This window comes from Euprymna scolopes, chromosome 37 (genome assembly GCF_053919585.1).
Source record: "Euprymna scolopes isolate OS-2025 chromosome 37, ASM5391958v1, whole genome shotgun sequence".
Lineage (NCBI taxonomy): Eukaryota > Metazoa > Mollusca > Cephalopoda > Sepiida > Sepiolidae > Euprymna > Euprymna scolopes.
This window is the reverse complement of record NC_136518.1, coordinates 87403779-87431232: the sequence shown is the minus strand read 5'-3', so window position 1 is coordinate 87431232 and position 27454 is coordinate 87403779. Positions and strand designations below refer to the sequence as shown.

General features: G+C 34.7%; 1 protein-coding gene across 2 annotated transcripts in view; it reads right to left on the bottom strand.

The window, feature by feature from the left end:
* LOC145261279 (receptor-type tyrosine-protein phosphatase epsilon-like) overlaps positions 1–27454 on the bottom strand; it is a 536465-nt gene that overhangs the window by 63173 nt on the left and 445838 nt on the right. For both annotated transcript variants that reach the window (XM_080119758.1, XM_080119759.1), the window contains exons 10-11: positions 12879–12976; positions 3993–4124 (exon numbers count right to left, since the gene is read on the bottom strand). In XM_080119758.1, coding sequence (XP_079975884.1) covers positions 3993–4124; positions 12879–12976 — 230 coding nt within the window. The remainder of the gene's footprint in view (positions 1–3992; positions 4125–12878; positions 12977–27454) is intronic.

The following is a 27454-nucleotide window of genomic DNA, read 5'->3' as shown; positions in this document are numbered from 1 at the left end:
TGCATTCCTGTTTTTTTTTTTTTTTTTTTTTTTTTTGTGAACAGATTAAAAAAGAAACTATAAAAAAAAACAGGATTGCCATCCGGATTTTTTGTGTGAAGAAATTAAAAAAAAAATAAACAAACAAAAAAAAAACAAAGCAAAAAAAAAAACAAAAAGAAAAACAAAATAATAAAACAGGATTGCCATTCTGTTTTTTTTAATAGATTAAAAAAGAAACAATAAAAATTGCATTCCTATTTTTTTTTTGTGAAAAAATTAAAAAAGAAACAATAAAAAAAAAACAGAATTGCCATCCGGATTTTTTGTGTGAAGAAATTAAAAAAAAACAAAAAAAAAAAAAAACAAACAAAAAACAAAAACAAAACAAAAAGAAAAACAAAACAAAAGCAAAACAGGATTGCCATTCTGTTTTTTTAATAGATTAAAAAAGAAACAATAAAAAATTGCATTTCTATTTTTTTTTTGTGAACAGATTAAAAAAGAAACATTAAAAAAAACACGATTGCCATCCGGATTTTTTGTGTGAAGAAAGTAAAAAAAAGAAAAAACAAAACAAAAATAAAACAAAAAGAAAAACAAAACAAAAAAAAACAGGATTGCCATTCTGTTTTTTTTTTTTTGTTTCGTGAAGACATTAAAAAAGAAACAATAAAAAAACACGATTGCCATCCTGATTTTAGTGAAGGAATGAAAAAAAGAAAACAATAAAAAGTCAACGTTTTTTTTATTTGACTAATGATGAATAACGATGGTAACGTAACACTAACTCCAGAATATGATTTTATGTAAAAAAGATTCGTGGGTTGAATTTAGAATCTAAATGGACAATAAATAGGCCGAACAGTCCGCTATGAAAAGAAAAAGAAAACTTTCACATTTGCATTATATATATATTCAAACACGGTAGTGTTTGAATATATGGTTAAGTGTTAGTGTTACTCATTTGGAACTGCTTTAAAGCTTCACCGCTCGTTCATATTGCGATTAAATTTCCAACGATTTTTACAGTTTATAGGTAACCTTCTCAGCTATATTTTGAAAAAAAAAAAAATTCAATTTTTTTTCAGCAAAACAAAAGTTATAATAAAATTACTGTGTTCAAAAATTCTCAGAATATGTAAGGAACGTAGCGACGTTTTTTTTTTCTGATTGACTATTGGTTACCATAGCAACCAAATCTGTTACGCTACCTCAAATCAGCTGGGAATGCCGGAGATGATGACGTAACAAGATATAAAAAACTGTCTTTAATAATTCACCGCTGTCCCGATCTGTTACTCAGCTGTACTATCGCTAATGATTCACAGGTAACAGGTGAAACAGAGAGGAAATATTATCTCAAAGCAAAGCTTGGAAAAATCATGGATTACATAGAAACATGCGAGCATGAAAAGTAATATGGTTAAGATTTAAACATGGAAAAGTAAAAGGACTAGTTGTAAAACAGGAAAAGATAAAGACAAAATATTCTAGTAAAAAATATAATAAATTTATAACTTAAAATATTGCAGTATTAATTAAGAATTGATTGTATAATGCTAAATTGAATTTTAAAAAAATTCTTAATGCTGCAATATTTTAAGTTATAAACTTATTATATTTTTTACTAGAATATCTTGTCTTTTTCCTTTCCAGTTTTAACAAGTCCTTTTATTTTTCCATGTTTAATCTTAACCATATTACTTTTCATGCTCGCATTTATCTATGTAATATATATATATATATATATATATATATATATATATATATATATATATATATATATATATATATATATATAATGAGAAAATGATATTCCGACGACATAGGAGAGATGAAAAAGAAACAAACCAAGTTACGTGTTCATCAACGTTTTATCTTTATTTCAAGACTTCCCCGAGGTGATTAAATTGGAGAAAATGAAATATCGATTCAATATTTGGAAATATACTTATGAAAAGAGTGCCTTTGTTTTTCTTTTTTTTTTTCAGAAAAAAGGCATTGACATTTCAAAAGTATATAGCGTTGTGGAGTGAGTGTGACTTTTTAACGTCATATAGCCGTTTAGATATTTAACAAGATATGCAATTTATGTTCTTTTTGAAATAAAAATAAACGTTATAATTCAAATGTGGATGTGTAATTGAAATGAAATGAGTGTATCTTTGTTTTGTTATGTATTGACTGATTATAAATTCTAATTTTTATAGGCAATATTTTTATGGTGTAAGTGAATTAATCTTTGTCTAAATTAAATTTATTTTATTAGAATGTCTTTGATAAGTATTTTGAATTGATTATCGAAAAAATCCGATTGGAGGAGTTGGGTCAAAACATCACAAGTGAATTTGGCAATTTTTATCACCACAAAAGCAGAAAGCCTGACATATATAATCAACTGTATGTTCTTTGATATGGCAGGGCCACATTCGACATTAATGTTTCCATTTGGAACACAATTGAACCATGATACTTGACTTTTATATCTTAAAATTTAATTCAAGTGATTATATAAAATAATTTCATAAAATCAACAATAGGTTCTCTTCAGTGCAATGTAGACTTCAATGTATTGTGGACTAAGTTACTGCGGGGAGACATGTGAAGTTTTTTCCTCAGTGCACCGTGCTAAGTCCATGACAAAAGCAAACAATCAATCGATTTGATTGAAAAACGGGCGATTTCATCGACTTCGATGATAGTATAATTAATGTAAAGTGTTAATTCGTTAATCCTTATTCAAACTCGGGCAACATCGGGTCTCCCTGCTAGTACATAACGCGTTCGGTGGAAGAACGACGCATGCGCCAAAAGTTGAAATTTTTAGATTTTTGTCGGAAAACGTGTAAAATATAAAGGAGAATCTAATCACAAAAAATCATTGCTGAATTCAAAATATTTACGTGAAAATAAGTGTTTGAATATTTGATATACGTCTGTTGAAATGTGAATACGTAAGACCATAGATTTTCTTTAAATCTTTTACCTAATTATGTTCTAGTTGTTTTGATTTTTCCAGACTTACAAATCAACGATTTGCATATTTATTTAATTTAATTTAGCATATATATATATCAATATCTATTACATTGAGTGTGTTGAGTGTGTAGTGCATAGGCGAAAATCTGGGATGAGTGTGGAAAATGTAGAAAATGCATGAGAGTCCAAAAATGCTATATAAACAAGTTCAAATTGAAATCAAAAGAAAGTGGCTGGCTAACAAATGAGAGAGATCAACTTGCATCAACTTCCATGCACTCACCACCTCTCACGACTCCCACTGATTCTACTCATTTGGTGCAACTAAATAATCAAGATATGCCATCATACTTTTGGTGCATATTTTTGATGCATATAAATTTGATGGCGTTTATTTGACGTAAGCATAAAAAGTTGAAATTTTGAGAATTTTATTGCAAAGCACGTAAAGTATGAAATAAAAAAAAACCCCCAAATCATTGCTGAATTCAAATTATTTATGTGAAAAATAAGTATTTGAATATTTGATATTTGTCTGTTGAAATGTGGATACTTAAGACCATAGATTTTCTTTAAATTCTTTACCTAATTATGTTTTATTTGTTTTGATTTTTCCAGACTTGCAAATCTACGAACACTAACATCATTGTTGTTCATTAAAAAAAAATTTAATTTTGTATATTCATGTAATTTAATTTAGCATAGATATATAAATATCTTCACTATAAAGTGTTTTTCTTTTCTACTTTATTCACTGCGATGACCTCTATATGGCTTATAACTATATCTGGTTACGTTTGTACTTTATGTTTAAATGATATTGTAAGAATGTATTTGTATTTAAATAGTTAATGCATTGCTTCCATTACACGATTATTAAACCCCATTTAAAGGCTCAAAAAAGTATCGTTATACTTCAAACATTTAACCTTTTTTTTGTGAAAAGTATCAAATGCCGTTTACGTCGTTCTCCCACCGAACGCGTCATCTATATAAAAGATGATTTCTATTTATTGAAGCGTGATACTTACCTTACATATTTGAAGTGTTCGTATTGTCAGGTGTGCGATAGATATCGTATTTATCGTACGGATTGTAATTTTGCCATGTTTTACTTGGCCATAGTCGTTTACAATATCTTCCCAGTATTTATCACACTGTTGCTACAAGAAATAAAACAAAAAGAAATCAAATAAATTAGATTTGTTGAAAATAGTAAAACACGAATGATACGAAATTAATATAACATTCACTGATCATCTATTACATTGTCTGGCAAAGGACAAGACACTATTAGTGTAGAAATTCAATTTTAATTTCAGGAACTTCTGACATAGAATCTAAATTTTTTTTTAAATATCGCAAGTTCTTTGATGTCTATGAGTCGCTGTATGCCCAATGCATAAAGCAAAGTCAATCTTATCATTTCTTTTTTATCAATAGCTTACTACCCACAAAATCCATATTAGATTCTGGTTTGTAAGTTTTCTTCTTGTAGATCGTTTCAACACGATGTTAATACGAATAAAATGCAATTCGATTTAATTCCTTCCAGAAAATACTTCATCTGATTCTGAATTGGTTTCAAATAGCCCTCATTCAAAAAAAAAAAAAAAAAAAAAAAAAAAGGGACATAATCCTTACTTTCGATTTGAACAAAAACAATAATATCTTGTAAAAAGTACGATAAAAAACGGCATAGTTTATAAAAAGAATCCAAAAACACATTGCAGGCAAATGCACTACCGGGCAACGCAAAAAACAAAACAAAAAAACAAACAAAAAAAAAAAAAACAAAAAAAAAAACAAAACAAAAAAAAAACAACCAAACAAAGAAAAAAACAATTCTTAATGTGAACGAAATCCAGTTCTCTAAAAAAGGGTCACTCTGGATCAGGACAAAAATGAAAACTACCCCAGTCTATAAGAATTTCTGATTTACTAACCAAGGACAGAAAAGATAAATGTACTATTAGAACAGATACTACACGTGTCTATATACGTTAGAATGTGGTGCAATCGTTCAGTGCTCGTTTTGTTGCCTTAGCCTTGGAATCATGGTATCTCTGCTTACACCAGCATTACTTTCAGCCATTCTGTATTTCTTTTGGCCACTGAGCATAGTATAATAACAACTCGTTATCATGCTTTCGGTTGTTCAGTATTTCTCAAAATAAAGTTCAAGCGAAAAGAAGGTTGGAAACCCTTGATAAAAAAGTAAAGTGATCGACTATAGTTGAAGGCGTCCCGAAGGTCTTTTTTTTTTTTTTTTTTGTTTATTCAATTTTCACCCCAAACAAGGCACAGAGCAACTTTGAAGCAGGGGGCTACTATCAGGGACTTAATTAGTGGGGTCACTATGAAGGGAGATGAGTAGAAAGATGTTTGTTAACATTACACTTGAACTTCTGCATATCATTGCAGTTGGGAAAGCAGAATCCCGGAAGGGAGTTCCAAAGACCTGCAGTTCTGGGGAAGAAACTATTGGAGTAAAAGGCTTTTTTGCACCTAGGGATCTCTACTGTAAAGGGATGAGACTTAGTAGCTTGTCGGGTTTGTCGGGGGTAGTTACGTCGGGGAGGTACAAGTGTTTGCAGTTCGTCAGAGCATTCACCATTAAAGTATTTGTAGAACAGGCAGAGGGATGCAACATCTCGTCGATGGGACAGAGGCTGAAGCCTAGATGACAGTTCAGGACCTATCAGGTTAGCGACTCTTTTTGAACCCTGTCCAGGAGCGAGAGATAAGCAGCAGATGCACCAGCCCAGATGTGACAACAGTACTCCATACATGGGCGAATTGTTGCCTTATAGAGGTATAGGATACTGGCAGGCGTAAGTAGTTTTCTAGCACGGTAGAGGGAGCCAACCTTCCTTGGCAATGCTCTCAATGTATCTATTCCAGTTCATATTCCCTGTAAACGTTAGGCCGAGGAGTTTAAAAGAAGTACTTTCAGGCAATGTGTTCTTGGCCATTGCTATTGGTGGTAGAGAAGGTTTCTTGTAGTTATTGAAGGAAACAAGCTTAGTCTTAGCAGCATTGAATGTGACCAACCATTTTTGTCCCCATTCCACTACGGATTGGAGGTCATCCTCTAGTGTTTCTGCCATTTCCTTGGATATGTGTTCATTTGTTTTCCCCTCATATCTGTTATAGAGAGTGGTGTCATCGGCAAATATACCCATCTCCGAAACAATTTTATCAGGGAGGTCGTTTATGAATTTCAGGAATAATAGAGGTCCAAGTATAGACCTCTGAGGTACTCCCGCATTTATGTCATATTGTTTGGATGTACGACCGTCGAGGACAACTTTGATTTTTCTATTACTTAAGAAGGATTTAATTACATTATGAATTCTTCCAGTGATTCCATATGATCTAATTTTCCTTAGAAGACCATCGTGCCATACCCTGTCAAAAGCCTTAGATATATCAAGGGCCACTGCTCTACCCTCCCCTGTTTTATCCAATGAACGGTATATACGTTCAGAAACTACAGTTAAGATATCTTTAAGATTTCCTTTTCATTAGTAACTACTACACCAAAATGTAAGGGAGGCTGACATTGTTTTCCAAAGATTCCTCCACTTACCATTGATCCTCCTCACCTTATAATGCTGAGTGTTTAGCAAGTGGGCATTTAGTACAATTTTTAAAAATCTTTCATATATTGAACCCTGATTTTGTAACAAAGCCACTAACATGTTACAAATGACCAAACCGTGACACGAGGGTGACGTCACAGTGGGATCGGAGGAAAAGGAAGGAAAAAAAGCAGCAGAACAAAAAACAGGTGGTGGAGGGAGAGACTTTTAAGCACATGACAACACAGCAGAGTTTTCTTTTTTTAATTATGTGGCCATACTACCATGTCTCCTTCTCCAACATCAGGGGTCTACGTTCCAACCTTCCAGAGGTTGAAACCCAATTACAGGAGATGAAACCGGACATATTCTTTCTAAGCGAAATTAGAACAGGGCCAACCACTTCCCTAGATGAGTTCATAATTAACAGATACTCTAACTTAACATCGAAATCTGACCCCCAAGATCGCCATGGGCATGGAATATGTGCCTACATTAAAAATGGCTTCCCGTGTGGCAAGGATATCTCCAGAGAAGACCCTAATTTACCTTATATGTGCTTCCGGGTTGCACTAGCTTACACCACTGCATTTGTATTTACCCTCTATCGCCTCCACAACAGTGGAGTTACTATCTTTAAGAGTATATCTGAGAAAATAGACCACATCCTGTCTGCACATCCCCCGGCTAACATTCACATTTGTGGTGACTTCAATGTCCATAACGTGGAATGGCTGACCCACTCAAATAAGACAGATGATGAGGGGAGGTTCTGTCATGACTGCCATTGCCTAAGCTCACCCGAGTACCAGATACTACCGGTCAGTTTGCAAGCCTTCTAGACCTTTTTCTTTCAACCTCCCCTGAGCTATGTTCATGCACTGTTCTTTCTCCTCTAGGATCCTCCGACCACTCCGTTGTATCAGTTAATATAAAATTGAAATGTAATAAGTCCCCAGACGTACCCCTCAACCCTACTGTATACCGATACTCCATGGCTGATTGGGATAGCTTCCGTACATTCATATCTGATCTACTGCTGCACTCCATGTTTAAAAAGGATGTGTCCTCTATAGTATCAGACCTAACCGAATGGTTAATTGTAGGCATAGACCGATTCATACCATCTAAAAAATTCCAACAAAAACCTAACAGCCAGCCATGGTTTTCCCCAGAATGTGCTGTTGCCATTGTGCACAGAAATCACTTTTTCCATAACTACCAACGTAATAGATGCACTGAGACTAAAGCTGCTTTCAGGAACGCCAGCAACCACTGTAAAAGAGTAATAAAAAATGCAAGAGAGCTATATGCCCAGTCTGTTAAATCCAAAGTAGCTGATCAGCAACTTGGTTCCCACCAGTTTTGGCAAATAACAAATAGGATCCTGAACAGAAGTGTGCGTTCTATCCCATTATCAATGGACCAGAGGTCATCTTGTCAGCATCAGACAAGGCCAAACTATTTGCAAAGAACTTTGCAGCTAATTCTATCCTATGTGACGAAGGCCATCAACTCCCCATATTTCCTCCTACAACACAAAACACGCCAGGTAATATACAAATATCTGTGCATAAGGTCGCCAAGCTAATCAAGAACCTTGATTCCAGTAAAGCAACTGGCCCTGACGGCATCCCAATTATAGTGTTAAAAAAGCTTCAACCTGAACTTGCTCCCATACTCACGAAGCTGTTTAAGCGTTGCCTTAAGGAGAAGTGCTTTCCAACAACCTGGAAAACCTCATCAGTATGCCCTGTGTTTAAGAATTCAGGTGATAAGTCTTCTCCCTCTCAGTACAGACCTATAAGTCTCCTGTGTGTTATGAGTAAGTTGCTGGAATCCATACTAAATAGAGAAATAGTCAACCACCTCAGCAGAAATAACCTCCTTAGTGACACGCAATATGGTTTCCGTTCTGCAAGATCTACTGCAGATATGCTAATGGTTATATCTCATAGGATTAGCGAATCTCTTGACAAAGGCTACCTTTCTAGGGCAATTGCTCTTGACATATCAAAGGTCTTCGACAAGGTATGGCATAAGGGTCTACTTCACAAGATTTCCAGCTACAGTATAACTGGAAATGTTTTCTCAATCATTAAATCATTTCTCTCTAATAGGCTCATAAGAGTAGTGGTCGATGCACAAAAATCAGAGGCCTGCAGGTCCCTCAGGGGTCAATCCTGGGCCCAACTCTCTTCCTGATCTACATCAATGATCTCCCTAAACACATACTTAAATCATTCGTTGACATCTATGCTGATGACACGACCATCTACGGCAACACATCAAAGGCTGTAAATGACAAAGTTCTCTCTGATTCTCTCTCCTCTGATCTCGAGCGTGTAGTTCAGTGGGGGAAGATGTGGCTGGTTATCTTTAATGCATCCAAAACCAAGCTCCTATCTTTACACCATCAACGCTCTGATCGCCATCTGGCATCAATTGTAATGGATGGCTCTCGCCTAGGTGAAGATCAATGTTTTGATAAGCTTCTGGGCTTGACCTTTACTCCTGATATGAAATGGAATACGTACATCAAGTCTGTTGCTAGGGTCGCTGGAAAGATGGTGGGTTCCTTCTACCGCTCCAGAAGATATCTCACTACTGATGCAATTCTCTATCCATATAAAAGCCAAGTACGTCCAAGGATGGAATACTGCTGCCATATCTGGGCAGGAGCTGCTAAAAACAGCCTATCCTGCCTTGACAGAGTACAAAATAGACTTTGTGGCTTAGTGGGGGATGCCCTTTTCTCTTCCCTGCAACCTCTCTGCCACAGAAGAGACGTTGCGAGCCTGTCTTTGTTTTACCGTTATTTCCATGGCAAGTGCTCGTCTGAGCTCCAATCTCTGGTCCCCCTGGCCAATCTTTTATGAAAAACACCCGTGTAGCTGAAGCCACTGTGAAAAATTTTCCCCACTCTCTATCTGTGCCTAAATCAAAGCGTAGATTCCATGAACACTGCTGCTTTCTTAGAACAGCACGCCAGTGGAACTCTGTTCCGTCTGTCTGTTTCCCACCTGATTACAACTTGGATGCCTTCAAGTCCAACGTAAACAAGTTCCTGATGGGCCGCCCCCTTAAGTAGACGCTTTATGAAATCTCAACACTAACGTACAACTTACTGTACATGCAATAACCCTTATCCCTGAGTGGTTTCCAGGCCTTGATAACTGGTGACCTCCTTGTAAAAAAAACAAAACAAAAAAAAAACAACTGGTTATAGCTGCAGGCTAACAAACTGTTAATTAATTCCAAGGGGAAAAGCCTACCATATATGACCACCGGTAATAAATATTTTTTCTTTCAACTGAAAAATAAACATAACAAAATTGTGCTGAATTTCTTTCCTTTGTTTCTTTGTGAGACTTTCATACACAACGTTGGGTCTGTGTTAAAATGTAACATGTTAAAATGTAAGGTGTTAAAATGTAACGTATTAAAATGTAACGCGTTAAAATGTAATGTATGAAAATGTAACGTGTTAAAATGTAACGTGTTCAAATGCAACAATGTCGTTTGTTTCTACGCCCATTAGCGAAAATTCTTATCATTATATTAAATTAGAATATTTGATAGAAATGCTAACAATGCAAAAATCTAACACGCACTGAGTATCGATGTAAGTCTATATACACGGTTCGTCTTTTCACCCATTCTTCTGTCTATTACAAAGAGTTCCATTAATATAAGACCAGAATTTGAACATAGTTGTTAGAGGCTCTTAAGTATATTTTTCAATGACAGCTTGTCCTCATCTTCTACATGGAAGGCTAAACACCAAAGTCAAAATCTACGAGGCCCTCATCCGCACTATTCTCCTTTATGGTTGCGTAACTTGGCTTGTGCAGACAAGCGACCCACGCAAACTATTCGACCATCACTGCCAACGCCACATTCTCTCTGTTCACTGGCAACAGTTTATTTCCAACAGTACAATTCGCATTCGTTCCAAGATCTGCTTCCTGAAATATCTCTCTTTGCTAGATGCCTTCATTGGTTCAGCCATCGTCTTCAACGATACTCAGGAGACTTCATCCATGAATTCATTGTTCCAGCACTGCTATCAGACTGGCACAAACGTTACGGTGGCCAACTTAAAACTTAGCTCAGTACAACGAAGCATGTATGATTCTGGGCCTTCATCTTTTCAGGGTCTGTCTCTTGAACCGCGAATGGCTTGCACTCATAATGGAAGCAACCTTGCATCGTCGTGCCCGGTCAGCTAGTGTTCGGGATGTGATGAACTTATTGGAAAGAGTCGACTCAAGGTGAATGCCGTAATCATGGGCATCTATTTTATAAATCTCAAACGTTTGAGTGTTTGTATGTGTGTGTGTTCGTATGTCCACCAAAAACTTTTCTCATTTGCATCGTACACACACCAATGTGGCATCGTTAGAAGAAGCGATTGAAAAATTGGAAAAAATCGTAAATTATTTTGCTTATAATATCGTTTTCTTTGAAGCGGGGTCAGATAAAAACCTGCCTCTCTGTGCGATTTGCAAAAGTGCATGCATGAATCGTTGATACCATTCTTTCTTTTTAAATAGCTAAATTTGCGATATCATAGCATATGCGCAACTGTGCACACATCGATAAGAGCGTTCAGTTATGCGAGTTTGCGGCCAATACAAAATTTTGCTTTTGGTTTTGCTTCTGAATGATGGCACCTCAGTTCCGTTTTTATTAACGCCCCCCCCCCGCCCCATTGCCACAATTTTTCTTCCCCCCACCTCCGCTGTAACAATTTTCTTTTTTTTATTACCCGCGCTAGTGAAATATATAAAGACGGGTTTCTGGTACTTGAAATCCAGTTTGTTTTGTGCTGCCAAAGCTTGTTATTCTTGGATAACTCTCCATTTAAAGCGAAGATTCTTTTGATATAAAAATCAGTGTAGATGGTCTCCTCATCCTCTAGAAACCCATTTCTCTTTTAGACAGGGTCTAAAAAAGTCTCCAATCTAATAGGTCCTTAATATCAGTTAAGCACCAAACCCTGTCCCAACGCCACAATGTTGTATTCTTGTGCTTATTTTATATGTACTTTAATGGAATATGCTCTGAAGAACTCGTAGCACTTGTGCCTCCTCAACGTAAATACTCCTGACTAACCTGACAAACAGCAAAATCCCACCCCTTCACTTTGGAGATTCCTAAATGCCGGAAAGCCTTCTACTCTAATAGTTTCTTTTTTTTGGACTTTGGAATTCCCTCTCTTTCTTGCTTCCCTGGCTATACTATTGTGCAGAAATTTAAATGTAATTAAAACAGACATCTCGCTGCTCAACTCCCCACATAGTCTACTGTATATTTGATCCTAATTAGTAACCCCTCATATCCAATGGATAATATGCCTTGCTTTGAGTGAAAAAGAGTAAAAAAAATGTCCTATGGCATTGGGAGAGTCGCGGTGTGCAGAGAGGGAAAAAACAGTTAAAGTTGCAACCATCCTAATTCTGCGGCGGTTTTTATTATTTACAGACCTCAAAGAAGCATCGCATAAATGCTGCGGCGATGTTTGTATGCAGCCTGTGTTATAGTTGATGCATATATGCAGCTGCATGGAAGGAAGGACAGAAGAGAAACCTCATCACATGGCAATCATCTATGAAGATGTAGCGAATCACCACCACCATCACCACCATCCTCCTCCTCCTCCTCCTCCTCCTCCTCCTCCTCATCATCATCATCATCCTCATCATCATCATCATCATTATCGTTACTCTCTCCTCCTCCTCCTTGTCATCATCTTCATCATCATTATCATCATTGTCGCTGTCATTATCAGCAGCACCAGCATCACCATCATCATCGTCACTCTCCCCTTCTCCTCCTCCTTCTCCTTCTCCTTTTTCTCCTCCTCCTCCCCCTCCCTATCATCATCATCATCATCATTGTTACCAACACCACCACCACCGCCGCTGCCATCATCATCGTCACCTCTTCTTCTCTGCCTCCTCCTCATCATCATCGTTGTAATCATTGTCATCATGACCCCCCCCCCACCATCACCACCACTATTTATGCCAGCAAGTGGCTAAGTGATAAAATATTTCCTTCTCATATAAAATGATTAGCATTCGAATCTTGATATCTCCGCTTAGCCCAGCATTGGAGTTACTTGCCCTGGATTTTTACCCGCAGTCATATCAGGTTAGAAGAGTTGTGGTTGTCAATGGTAAAAACCTTGCTTTACTATGAACGCTTCATTGTGTAAGGGCACTTACAGGCGATGTCCATTGTTTCGAAAGAGAGAAGGAATCACTCCCCCATAAACACGCAAAGAAAAGAACGGTTGTAATGGTAAGGATCTGAAGAACTACTTACCGTTGCATGTTCAAAAAGCCCCGTAGCCATAACAATACAGCGGACTTGTTCTTGCCATACCATTTGCCAAAATGCCGACGCGATTCTGTATTGAGGACCTGAAAGACAGATTAGAAGAAAATGTGATAGATATGAACAGATCATATACACTGCATGTAAAATTATTAATGAGATAACATTTTTTTACCAGTTTCAGAAACTTACCGGTAGTTTCGTATCAAAAGCTTCAGAAACATTTGCAATGCTGAGTGGCTGTTCCGCGCAATGTAAACAATTTGCCATCGTCATTGCTGAATCCATGGTATTTGAGGTGTGTCAAATTATTAACAAGGCAGTTTGTTTCATCAATAAAATGGGTCGTAACGGTGGTTTGAGAAGTTCTGAAAAGAGTACTATTACAGAACAGCTAGCAAAAGGTAAAACTACCCTTAAAATATCGAAAATGATAGGAAGGTAAAATCAAACTGAAAAACTTCGTCAAGGACCATACAAAGGTACGTAGGGGAGCTTATAAAGGTAAATCTAGAGTTGTTTCATGCCGTTCTCTACTCCAAATTAAACATGAAGTTGTTAAGAACCCTGGGCAGACAAGTTGAGAAGTCTTTGACCAAGCCGGATTGAAGAATGTCTCAAAAAGTACTCAATGCCATCTCCTGAAAGAAGTGGCAAAGTTTGTTAAGCCGTGACAAAGCCTCCATTAAAGCAACATCACATACAAAACCGATTGAAATGGGAAGACAACATGAAAACGGATTTTTCCAAAGTTTTGTTCACGGATGAAGTGCGTGTCACTCTTGATGGCCCAAATGGCTGGAGCAAGGGATGGGTTCTAGATGGACGACATCATCATCAGCGTTTAAGGCGCCAACAAGGTTGTGGTTGAATAATGATCTGGGCTGGAATTATTGGAAGTACTTTAGTTGGCCCATGGAGAGTCCCAGAAGGCATAAAAATGACGTCAAATGCTTATATAGCTTTTCTGAAAGAAGCACTTTGAACCATGGCTGAAGAAGCAAAGGTTGACGTACAGAAGAACCATTGTTTTTATGTAGGATAATGCTCCCTCGCATGCAGCAAACAAAAGCAAAGAGTATTTGCAACAACTGGGGTTCTCTAGGCTACGGAAGATAGAGTAGCCTGCGAATTCACCAGATTTGAACCCAATTGAGAACCTTTGGAGTATCATGAAGCGACGCCTCTATGCAAGCGGAGGCCAATTTAAGAGCAAAGGTGAGTTGTGGGATGCTCTCCAAGGTATCGCAAGGAACAACTGTTGACGAAATCACAAATTTGACTAATTCTGTGAACCAACGTCTTTTACAAGTCATTCATAAAAAAGGATCGCATATGCCCTACTAATCATGTCAACGTAGAAATTGCTATGTAGTTATTGTGTTCTAAGCATTTTTCCTAGTTCATTTAATGTTTGAAAATTATTTCAATAAACAAGTTATGGGTATATTGTGTTTTTTTTTCTCAATCTCGTTAATAACTTGACACACTGAAATCAACAGATATTCCTATCTTCTGCAATAATTTCGCTAATACTGCTTTAAATACTTTTATTTTCGAACTGGAGTAGCTGAATAGTATTGTAAGCACTTTCTCAATGTTTCATGGATTTTTATTCACTCGTTCCTTAAATATTTAAAAAAATCTAACCTCGTTAATGATTTGATACGCAGTGTATATATAAGATGAGATGTAGGTAAAATATTTTCTAATGTTTTTCCTTATAAGGGAAATGGATTCCATATTGTTCATTGTTAAAGTGTTTTTTATTCAATACGTCTGATGAAAGGCTGTTCTTGTGAAAATTTTCAAATGACATGTTTGAATTTGTCCGAATAGTCTTGAAACAATTGTAACTAACGATGAAATACACTATTTGTTGCTATCAACCCATTCCTTGATGTCTTGGTTTTTATTAAAACAATATATGAATGCTTAATTATGAAATATGATAATTTTGTAGCTTACAGTTGAAGTAATCTCTATTTGGATTAAAACTTATTGGTATATGAACGATTATCGAATTTTCAATTATATAAACCCAGTAAAATTCGGAATATTATATATATATATATATATATATATATATATATATATATATATATATATATATATATATATATATATTAAGGCAGCATATTCTCATTTAGACAAATATTATTGAATAGCACGGAGTTATTCTGTTTTACAATTTTCCTTTTTATCTTCTCCAATCTCTGAATAGTCCTTTTTGTGTTCTTCTCGAAATTGTATAAGTTGGATCCGTAATCGCGAGCGCTTTCGACAGAAATGCTTCTATCATCCTCAGGCATATTGTAGAAATAAATGTAGAAATTGTTTTTTTTTTAAATTACATATATATACATTTTTTTTCATAGTCACGTGGTAGCTTGTTACAAGTTTGGTGGGCGGACTTTTTTTTATATATTAAATATATTTACACACACACACACACACACACACACACACACACACACACACACACACACACACACACACACACACACACATTCAAAAATTTATCCCAAACATTTCAAAACGTTTCGGCTGCACTCATAATTAATATTATTTATCTGAGGCTTCTTTGTTTAATGTACAATGCTTCGAGTATTCTTAGCCTATTTACATTTCTCTCACTCTGCAATACTCTTGTATTTTCTACCATAATTCTTCGAAATTCCGAATGATAGCAGCCATGTCCCTTCAAATGTTGTGATATGGAGCTAGAATCAGAGAGGTGGAGAGTCAATCTTCGCGATTATGGATCCAACTTATACAATTTCGAGAAGAACACAAAAAGGACTATTCGGAAATTGGAGAAGATAAAAAGGAAAATTGTAAAACAGAATAACTCTGTGCTATTCAATAATATTTGTCTATATATATATATATATATATATATATATATATATATATATATATATATATATATATGTATATATTTGTAGTCATCGACATACAGTCCTGTTTTGTTGTATCACAACTCATCAGTGCCACTAGACCAGCACCTCCCCCAAGCCAAGTATTGAACCTAGAACCGTCATGTTCACAGTCGGCAGTTTTACCACTCCTCCACGGAAGTGATGCCTGCAAATAACCTTGCCGAATGTATATTCCGTCCATCACTTTTACAGTGCTCAAACCGCCTGTTTATGAACAAACAAACAGCGAGCTTTGCATTTTTTAGCCAATTAAGTAGTGGGTGAGATTCTTTACAACAGTGCTCTACTCAAAGAGGGGAGCTTAAAATATATTTGTAGTCATCGACATACATATATATATATACATATATATATATAATATTTTTGCACAATCAAGACAGCAAAATATAAACGTTAAACAAGCAAGATTGAAGATGTGCCACTGTACAACTCATGCTCTCTACTGATCCAAATTATGACAACAGGACCATTGCCAGCACCCTAAAAATACAAATCCGGACGGTTCAACGATTGAGGGCTTGTAAGTCAACACCACAGTATACCTTTTGACAGGGTATGGCACGATGGTCTTCTAAGGAAAATTAGATCATATGGAATCACTGGAAGAATTCATAATGTAATTAAATCCTTCTCAAGTAAGAGAAAAATCCAAGTTGTCCTCGACGGTCGTACATCTAAACAATATGACATAAATGCGGGAGTACCTCAGGGGTCTATCCTTGGACCTCTATTATTCCTAAGACTAAACTTGTTTTCTTCAATAACTACAAGAAACCTTCTCTACCACCAATAGCAATGGCCAAGAACACATTGCCTGAAAGTACTTCTTTTAAACTCCTCGGCCTAACGTTTACAGGGAATATGAACTGGAATAGATACATTGAGAGCATTGCCAAGGCTGCTGCAAGGAAGGTTGGCTCCCTCTACTGTGCTAGAAAACTACTTATGCCTGACAGTATCCTGTACCTCTATAAGGCCACCATCCGTCCATGTATGGAGTACTGTTGTCACATCTGGGCTGGTGCATCTGCTGCTTATCTCTCGCTCCTGGACAGGGTTCAAAAGAGAGTCGCCAACCTGATAGGTCCTGAACTGTCATCTAGGCTTCAGCCTCTGTTCCATCGACGAGATGTTGCATCCCTCTGCCTGTTCTACAAATACTTTAATGGTGAATGCTCTGATGAACTGCAAACACTTGTATCTCCCTGACGTAACTACCCCCGACAAACCCGACAAGCTACTAAGTCTCATCCCTTTACAGTAAAGATCCCTAGGTGCAAAAAAGCCTTTTACTCCAATAGTTTCTTCCCCAGAACTGCGGGTCTTTGGAACTCCCTTCCGGAATTCTGTTTTCCCAACTGTACTGATATGCAGAAGTTCAAGTGTAATGTGAACAAACATCATTTCTACTCATCTCCCTTCAAATTACCCTGCTAATTAAGTCCCTGATAGTAGCCCCCTGCTTCAAAGTGGCACTGTGCCTTGTTTGGGGTGAAAATTGAAAAAAAGAAAAAAAAAAAAAACCTGCATGTGCTGAAGAGTGTTGTGATCCCCTGGTGCAATCAAGTGGCCGCTGGCAGACTTTGGATGTGGCAGCAAGAATCGCCACCAGCCCAGAAGTTCAAAGAGACCCAGGCTTGGCTTCAGAAGGAGTGCTACAACTTTGTGTCCTTCTCTCACTGGCACCTCCTCCTCCTCCGACCCGAACTTGCTGAAGTACTTTGTTTGGTCATATGTCGAGAACATCACCAACATGACTTCCTCGCCAGCCGCCGAGTATTTGCCGAGCTCCCACCAGCGTTGGTAGAAATAAGTATGCTCCCAGTTCTGGACCCGGAACCTGAACTCATCTTTTCAAGAAAAGTTTTAAAATAAAGCTGTGGTGTTGTTTTCTTTAGGGCGACAATTTTATCGTTCCACAATATAGATGAGAGTTCAACTAATATAAACAACACCAGCGTGTTCTCGAGAGAATATCAATATTCGTAACGCAACAATATATTTGCTGCTTTTTAATAAATTATTTTGGCAAAATGCTAAACGCCTTAATGCGAAACAACATTCTATAAATTAACATTAGTGCAGATAATGATGCAGGGTGTTAAGCTGTAAGCAACTGCTTGCACGAATGATTGCACAACTCACTGCATGGCAACTGATGCAGTAGGAACAAAAGAGTTTCAGGCAATAATCCATAAAATAACAAAATGTCGGAATGGTACCAGGGGAATTATCCTTATTAAATTCGACGATCGTTATATTAGCGCTACTAACATGAATAGTACTTTAACGAATTCTATTGATATAAAGACTATTTAGACCCTGTGGAAATTCCACGGTTGCTTTCTTCATGGATATGTAATCTCTTAAAAGAAATTTGTATTGCATGCTATAGTGAAAAGGGTTCGACGCAAATGTCAGTCAAGAAAAAAAAAAAAAAAAAAAACGTTAGAGGAAGATGACAAACCAGTGCGAGAATTTTATTTTTTCAATTTTTGTTTTTTCGCATTTATTATTATTATTTTTTTTGTTTGTTTTAAATATTCATTTGTGTTGTATACATCATTATTTAATTTAATTCAGCCATTTATATTTTTAATTTTTATTGTATATATTTATTTACTTATTTCGTTTATATATATATATATATATATATATATATATATATATATATATATATATATATATATATATACTAGCATTTCGGACCGGCGTTGCTCGGGCGTTTGGAGGTGTATGCTAAGCAAAACAAAAAAAAAACAACAAAAAACAAAACAAAAAAACGGTCAATTTTTTAAACTTTTACCCCTATTATGACCCCTTAACATTTATTGTTTTGGGCTCAAATCAAGTTATTTAGTTAGATCCATGTCCAGGGAACCTATATTTAAAATTCCAAGTGTCTAGACCCAAAATTGTCGGAGGAGTTTGGTAGTGTTCTCAAAGGTCAAATCGTTGAACTTTTACCCCTTAACAGCTAAATTTCTGGCCAAAAATTGATCACATCGATTTTCTCAAGTCTCAGTACCTTGTAATATCAAATTTTGAGTCTGTAGACTAAAAATTGACAGAGTGATTGTATAGGGAAATGTACACAGACAGACAGACAAACAGACAGACAAACAGACAGACAGACACGTTCACTTATATATATATATACTAGCATTTCAGCCCGGCGTTGCCCGGGTGTTTGGAGATGTATGCTGAGCAAAAAAAAGGGTTAATTTTTTTTAACTTTGACCCCTATTATGTCCCCTTAACATTTATTGTTTTGGGCTCAAATCAAGTTATTAAGTTAGATCCATGTATAAGGAACATATATCTAAAATTTCAAGTGTTTAGATCCAAAATTGTCGGAGGAGTTTGGTAGAGTTCTCAAAAGTCAAATCCTTGAACTTTTACCCCTTAACAGCCAAATATCTGGCCGAAAACCGATCACATAGATTTTTCCAAATCTCAGTACCCTGTATATCAAATTTCGAGTCTGTAAACTTAAAATTGACAAAGTTATTCGTAGGGAAATGTACACAGACACACAGACAGACAGACATGATCACTTTCATAGATATATGTATATATAGATAGATAGATAGATTAAAGAAATATATATACGTATACATAAATATATATGGAAACAATTTTGTGTTTACTATTAACTTTTTATGCAAATATCATACAAGTATAAATCATGAAGAATATCTGCATGAATATAATTACACGTAATAGTTAACTAAAGATGATTATCCCATTAGGAAACCGTAGCAACTAATAGGGAATTAATTAAAATGAATGTTTAAAAGAATATGCAAATTAGCTAGATCTTTTGCAGATGAATGCAATTGCACGATCCATATATAAGAAAATTGTATTTTCTTGTTAAATAAATAGAAAAGAGGGGGTTTAATATGAATATAAATGCACACAAAAGAAAAACGAATTTAAAGGAGTATATATATATATATATTATTCAGTGGTTTATTTTCCATTTTTTTTGATACAGTCGCGTCTTAACCCGGCAAGATGTAAGACATAGCAGTTGAACTTTTAAACGTCGCGTGAGACTAAGCCATTGATCAACGCTGAAATCATTAAACATCCAGTTTTGAGTCTATTGACCAGTTCAGTTAAATCCAATTCAGATAATAGGGCCTCAGATTAGTGAGGGGGGACATAGAGAAGTAGGCCCCGAAACAGTGTATATTCTCTCCTGACGACCCTAAATTATGTATTTACCGGCATGGATTACCACATGAGAAAAAAAACAATGAACTTTATTATATAAAAGTCTACAGCGAGAGTTGGGCTCCGAAATGGTGCGTATTCTCTTCTGATTACCCAACATTATCTGGAGACCGGAATGAAATACCTCACAAGCTAAAGCATCTGATAAACTTGATTATATACATGTCTGCAAGGTAAGCAGTTTCTTCCAAACAACAATATCTTCTGTTTGTCGCTCTCTTTATTGTGAGTTTCTGCTACTGTTCTGATAGCAAATATTATTCTGTCGACTGTCTGGACTCTGTGAAAATTCCACAATTGCTTTTTTTTTTCATCTATAAGTAATCTACTAAAAGAAATTGTCTTGTCAGATTTTCCATGTTAGACTGAAGTGGCAATGCATCTAACAAATCGATATTTTATTCTGACTAGCCATTTCTTCCTTTTATCATCACGGCATGTTCTATACATTAAAAGTGTAATTCGCTTTAGTTTTTGTCCATAAATAATTATTCCGGCAAAGAAAGATCATTACCTTGAAGACCATTTTGAATAATAATCTAAGTGGCACAAAATGTAAAGAAGATTATTTCTATTTTCACGAAAAGGTAAAACTATGAGTTATTTCCCTTAGATTTGGAAGTTTTTTTCATTTCATTATAATTACATATCATTTAAAAAAAATATTCAAGTTCAAACTAAAGTGAAATTAATGAATCCCAGATAAATACGACGAGTCTGTATATCTATAATTTAAGTCTAAAAGCGTATTAGCCTACTTTCCATTCGTGGAACATGTTGCTAAAAGATTGCTTCCCTGAGGGCTACAATATGGTCATCTTCAAATCCAATGTGAATAAATATTTATCATAAACTGTTCTCATTTTATTAATTCATTATTTTCAGTCATTTAATAATACATGCCATCATTCAATGGATAATCAATCTCATTCATTCTTGTCCTCGAGTGGCTTTTAGTCTTAACTAACAGAGAGAGGACGCGGTGTTACCCGGTCATGTTACCTGGTCATAAAATACGGTTAAATATGATATTTTAATAGAGTCAATAATAAAAAAAGGGACTTGGGTGCCATCTTATCGTGTTATCAAAAGTAAAAAAAAATCCGTGTGGTGATTGTGCATAAGAAAGTTGAGAATTTTAAAAGATAGGAGAGAGAGAGAGAACGCTATTAAAAGAAAAAAAAATGCTGTGTGCTGGGCACGAACTTGCAAAACTTAAGTTCGTAAGCGAACACTTTATAGATTGGACCAAGATATCACGTTGCAAATTTAGCTTTATAAAATGAAACAATGAATCGACCGTTCGTGTATGCGTGATTAACAAACAGCGTCGAAACCAAGATTTTTACCTGACCCCCCCTTTCAAACAAAACGACATTTCTACATGAAATAAGTGATGATTTTTTTTCTAATCTAATAATATGTCTGAGGCATCACTCTTTCTAACGCTACCTGGTTCACATCAGTTTGATGCGGATGACAAAAGTTTTTAGCGGATAAGCACATTGGAGTTAGAGTTGACTTTTAAACAAGAAACAGCGTTATTCTGGAAGTACTTGTAAATAAATGTCTGTTATTTCAACTGAAAAAAAGTCAGTCGATTTTTTTTCCTTGTCTTCGTTTCCTTGCAACTGTCTGTATACAACGTGTGGGTCCCGAGTGGTGTACATGTAACGACTTTGTTACAAGTAATAGCTGAAGTTCTGAGACACTAAATAAGCTTGTAAGACTATGTAGAGATACATCAATTTAAAAACTAGTCTACCAAAATAACTTCACACAAAACAAACACACAGACACAATTTGTAAAAGGGAAAGAATAGGCAATTATCGCCCTTTTGACTTCGCCTCTGGCAAACAGGTGTCGACACTAACTTCCTCTTTTTGTCTTCTGTCTCTTTCTCATTTTTCCTGTTTCTTTTCCCGGAAGCATGCGACAGTAACAACGTGCACCACACGTTCCACATGTGGTTTTTACACACGCAAACCGATTCTGTAATGAAACAAACTTTTGCGTACTATCCAGCCTTATCGAGGTAAGCCAAACATTCCAAAATCATCTACAACCTATGAACTACATCGGTAACAACATTAAGCAAAATATTTAATCTGAGTCCACACATGATCGGCAGAGATCAACAACACGCACGAACGCACGCATGTACGCACATGGTCTTACGCATTTTTCACTAAAAGCTATTGTTTGTAAAAAAAATATATAAATATTTCTTTCTTGTTTTAAATATAGTCTATGGTTGTGTGTGTAAACTCGGTATTTATTTTCATTAAATTATGTCGTCCAACGCGCAACGCGTACCACAACAGATGATTCTAAATTAATCAGTTTCCAGTGTCCCCGATTTTGATTTCCTGGTCATCTGTCCCTGGTGATTATAACGAAACCAGACTTTCGAACACAACTTGTCCGGAAATAATAGAAGAATCTGTCAAATGGTTAAGTGGAATCAGGGACATGTCTTTGAGTGTTTTGGAATGCCCAGTAGAAAGAATCTTAGGAGAAAAGTTTTGGAAATTGACCAACAGACGAAATTAATTGTAAGTGAATAGAAAGTTCCGTGCATACTTGGCAACTGAAATTGTTATTCTCTCTTGTCTTTTAATTAACGAACTGTACACAGGGAAAGTTCATAGAAGTTCCGAGCTATTATAGCATGTTCTATATATATATATATATATATATATATATATATATATATATATATATATATATATATATATATATATATTATAAGGTAAAATTAAAAGCCAAGAACAATGCGAGGTTTTTTTTTTATAGAGTAAAATTAAATGAAAACAAAAGAAATAAATTTCTTTTTTGTTGTTGTTTGTTTTTTCTTTTTCACACAAATTTTAACTCTAAACAACAGTAATTTTTTTTTCTGTTGTATTCAATGGTGTTATAAATCTCAATTTATAACACCATTGAATACAACAGAAAAAAAAATTACTGTTGTTTAGAGTTAAAATTTGTGTGAAAAAGAAAAAACAAACAACAAAAAAAAGAAATTTATTTCTTTTGTTTTCATTTAATTTTACCTTATAATTTTCTTCAACAATGCTTCAAGCAAGCTACAATCTACTTATATATATATATATATATATATATATATATATATATATATATATATATATATATATATATATTTAAAAGAGATTAGAATAATAGTCTAAAGAGCTAAGTGTATTTTAATGTAATAGTGAAATTACTAGTTTAATTAAAATACAGGAAATGCTCGTTGTAATTTAGATATATAATAAGCTCGATAGTTAAATGTCCTAGAGCTAATTCAATATTAAGTAATGTGATTTATAATTTAAAAGTTTTAAAATTTTTAAAATTTAAAAATCAAAATTTAATTAAATTAAAAATCAGTTTCATAAGAAGGAACAACAACAAAGTCAATTATCTGTACGATCGTTTCGGAAATCCGTGCTTTTTATTTGTGGTATACATGAAGTCACGTAGAATAATTATACATAGTTTTTTTGGTAAGCACGGTCTCCTCATCAGCAAATTTAGGAGGATTTCTATTGAATTGAAAAGACACCAAAAATAAACCTAGCATTAAAAGTAAGGCAGATGAATCTTTTGGTTTTTCTTTTTTTGAAATCAGGAACTGTATTTAAAGTAGTCATTTAGATGTTTGCTATAGCTTTTTATTTTATTGATTTATTTATATACTTCATGTATACCACAAATAAAAAGCACGGATTTCCGAAACGATCGTACAGATAATTGACTTTGTTGTTGTTCCTTCTTATGAAACTGATTTTTAATTTAATTAAATTTTGATTTTTAAATTTAAAATTTTTTAAAACTTTTAAATTATAAATCACATTACTTAATATATATATATATATATATATATATATATATATATATATATATATATATTATCAATCTATATCCCTTGCTCTGATATTGATATTAAAAGTCTACCTTTTCTAATGCTATTTATTTGTTTCCCCACGAGAGCACAATGTGACACAAGGTCGTTTTGAATGGCTAGTAAAGAAAAAAGTATTGTTCAAACTATTTTGACGGGGGCTTTGCTATGAGCCGAAAATTAGAAACTTTAAATAAATGAATGTTTGTTTAAAAAACAAAAAAATGCTGCTCGAGTCTGATCTTTTACCCATCACGTTTAAAATTTAATTTTCATCGAACTTTCAATAATGGAAGTGACTTTATCTGTCTGTCAGTGTGAGGGACCGTCTCTATCAAACTACTCTGTCAATTTTTGGTCTACAGACTTGAAACTTGGTATATAGGGGATTTTGACTTGAGGAACAAATTCAATTTGTTTTTTAACCGGTAAAAATAGCTGCTAAGCGGTAAAAATTGAAATTTGGCAGGCGTAAATCGACGGTATTTTGGTTGTTTTTGTATTTATTATAATAAAATCGTATACTTGTTTGTTCACAATTTAATTAACACATACAAAGTTACACTGTTTCATAAATTAATTTTCATACTAAAAAAAGACAGTACACTGTTAACTTCGCAGTTAGCATTAATCGAGGTTCCTACATCGACAGAATCTGGGCCAGTTCAGTGGCTTTTTTTGCTGTCAGACTGATGCAAAGTTTTCTACGTAGCCCTAGGAGGTCCACCCTCTCAGGCTTTGCCTCCCAGCTTTCAGGAGGAGCAAGTTTATCGCTTATTTTCTGAGGCGACCTCATCAAGGAATACCCACGGGGTTGCTCAGGCATATTTTTGTAGGGCCAAGGTGATCCTTCTTTTGGAGCACTGACTCATTTTTCCACCTTCCTGCCTTGTGTCGCATCCTCTCGCGGTGGGAGAGAGGTAAATATAAGACTTATACGCATTTTATTCCGACATGATTTGATATATAATATTTGTTCAGAGGAAATCTACATCCAATGAGTAACCTCATTTGCATATTACATTAAAGAAAATCTATTTTAATAATTAGTTGGATGTTAATTGTTTGTTGTAATAGAATCGTTTTAGTTGTTGTATTTAGAATATCATTTAAAGTTTATTTATTTAATTTAATTTCAATTATTAATAGCTGACAATAGGTACGTTTAAAACCGGAAGTAAGCTTATTTATTAAAGCTATGAGAGTTATTTCCCTTTTAAGCGATGAGAGTTACTTCACGTTTGATTTTAATAGACTAAGATAGATGTGTTTTATGCTTCCTTAAATGTGGTCGCTTTCCATAACAAGTTTGGATATTTAGTATATTTTAAATAGTATGTGTCTAATTCCTCCACCCGGCAATATATTTCAACCGGGCAACGCCGGGTACGTACAGCTAGTCTATTTATATACCTATGAAGTTGATTTTTTTTCTCGTTCTGACATTGATATTAATAGTTTACTTTTTCTATCGCTATTTATTTGCTTCCCCACGAGAGCAAAATGTGACAAAAGGTCGTTTTTAATGTGAGGGAAAACCACCTCCCCAAAAAGGGGCACTGTAGTAGTAGGCAAAAAAAAAACAAAATTACCTTAGTATAGAAGGGTTTCCTCTCCATTGACTAAAGAGAAATTTACTTAAGTTGTCGGAGGAGTTTGGTAGAGTTCTTAAAGGTCAAATCGTTGAAATTTGACCCCTTAACAGCCAAATTTCTGGCTGACACCCGTCACATCGATTTTTCCAAATCTCAGTACCCGGTATTTCAAATTTCGAGTCTATAGACTAAAAATTGACAGAGTTATTGCGTAGGGAAATGTACACAGACAGACAGACACACAGACAGACAGACACGTTCACTTTCATATATATATATATATATATATATATATATATATATATATATATATATATATATATATATATGATCAAAAAATAAAACTGTAGTGTTGACATCAACTGGCATCAAACCAAATAGTCGTAAAAGGTCAACAAGGATGGAAAGACCGATGAGAGAAAGCACCAACGAAACCTCTACTAGATGAATGCAAAAACGACTGGGACCTTGGGGAAGCTTATTGCCACCCAAATTCCAGTGAAAGCCAATGGTTGTTGCCAGTGAGAAATTAATGATAAACTTTTGCTGTTTTTATGAAAATAAAGCATCGTAAGTTGTAACAATTACAAAAAAAAAAAAATTTTTCAGGAACATTACGAAAAAAGCTCCTAAGGTCCGTATTAACGAAATCGATATAATTCGAAGAAAAATTAATTTTTCGAACTAACGATATTGCCATTGAATTAAGCATTGTTTATTTGATATTTTCACACAAAATGTTATAATTGCAAAAGATATTTCTACGTTTTTGTAAGGTTTATATTTTTAGCGTAATTTTTATAGGTAAGATTCTAATATTTTCGTTGTATGGATGACGGTATAATCATCAGTGTAACATAATTTTTTTTATACAATATTGAAAAATAAAATAAAATTTTAAATATTTAAAAGCAGGAACACACAAAAATAATTTAATTAAAAAATGGTAAATATTATACAGACGTTCACTATAGGTATGTATGGATGCACAGCGGTGAAAAAAAGAAAACCAGTCGGTTTTGTCCCTCTCTCTTTCTCTCTCTCTCTCTCACACACACTCTCTCTCTCTCTCTCTTTCTCTCTCCCACTCTCCAAGCACCTGACGTCATTTTGAAATACGCCCGCAGACGTTTTTATGCGCTTCCATATATTTTTGAATTTTGCCGCCATGTTTTATTTGGTATTAATAAACAAACCTTGTTGCTACAGTTGAAACATTTTTGGATAATTACTACCTCATTTAGCAAAACATTTATTTTATTAATTTACAATCTTAAAACTTTAACTTATTAATTTACTTGGAAATAATTGTCAGAAAACTTATATTTATCTTGCCAGATAAATTTAAACACAATCTTTTTTGTAATGGATTTTTTACGTAAAATGTAGGTTTTTTTCAGACTTGCGATAAAATTTCTCCATGTACTTTTTATTTCACACACTTTCTTTCTTTGAGAGATTAACTTAAGCTTTTATTTTTCAAACACAAACAGTAATCGAAAATTAAAAAAAAATATTATGATCAGCCGGCATTCCAAACCATGTCGCCTACCGAGTCAGCCATTAAAATGTACACACCTAATATATTTGTTTCGATCATATGTGAGTGAATTATTGAAAACATTACGGCATTATCCTTTATTTTCTTCAAATGTTTTTTTTATAGATGATATGTACCAAAATGATTTGACACATTTGTTGGTAAAAAGAAAATAAATTTAAATAATAATTAAATAAATAATTTTTTTTGAAATGTACGTAGAATGAAATTTTATTTAACACAGTCTTAAATATTAAATCGGCCAAATGTTTCCCATTGAAGGGGAATTTTGGTAAGGATCACCGGTTTGTGTAGACACCGGGTGAGTTTTTCTTTT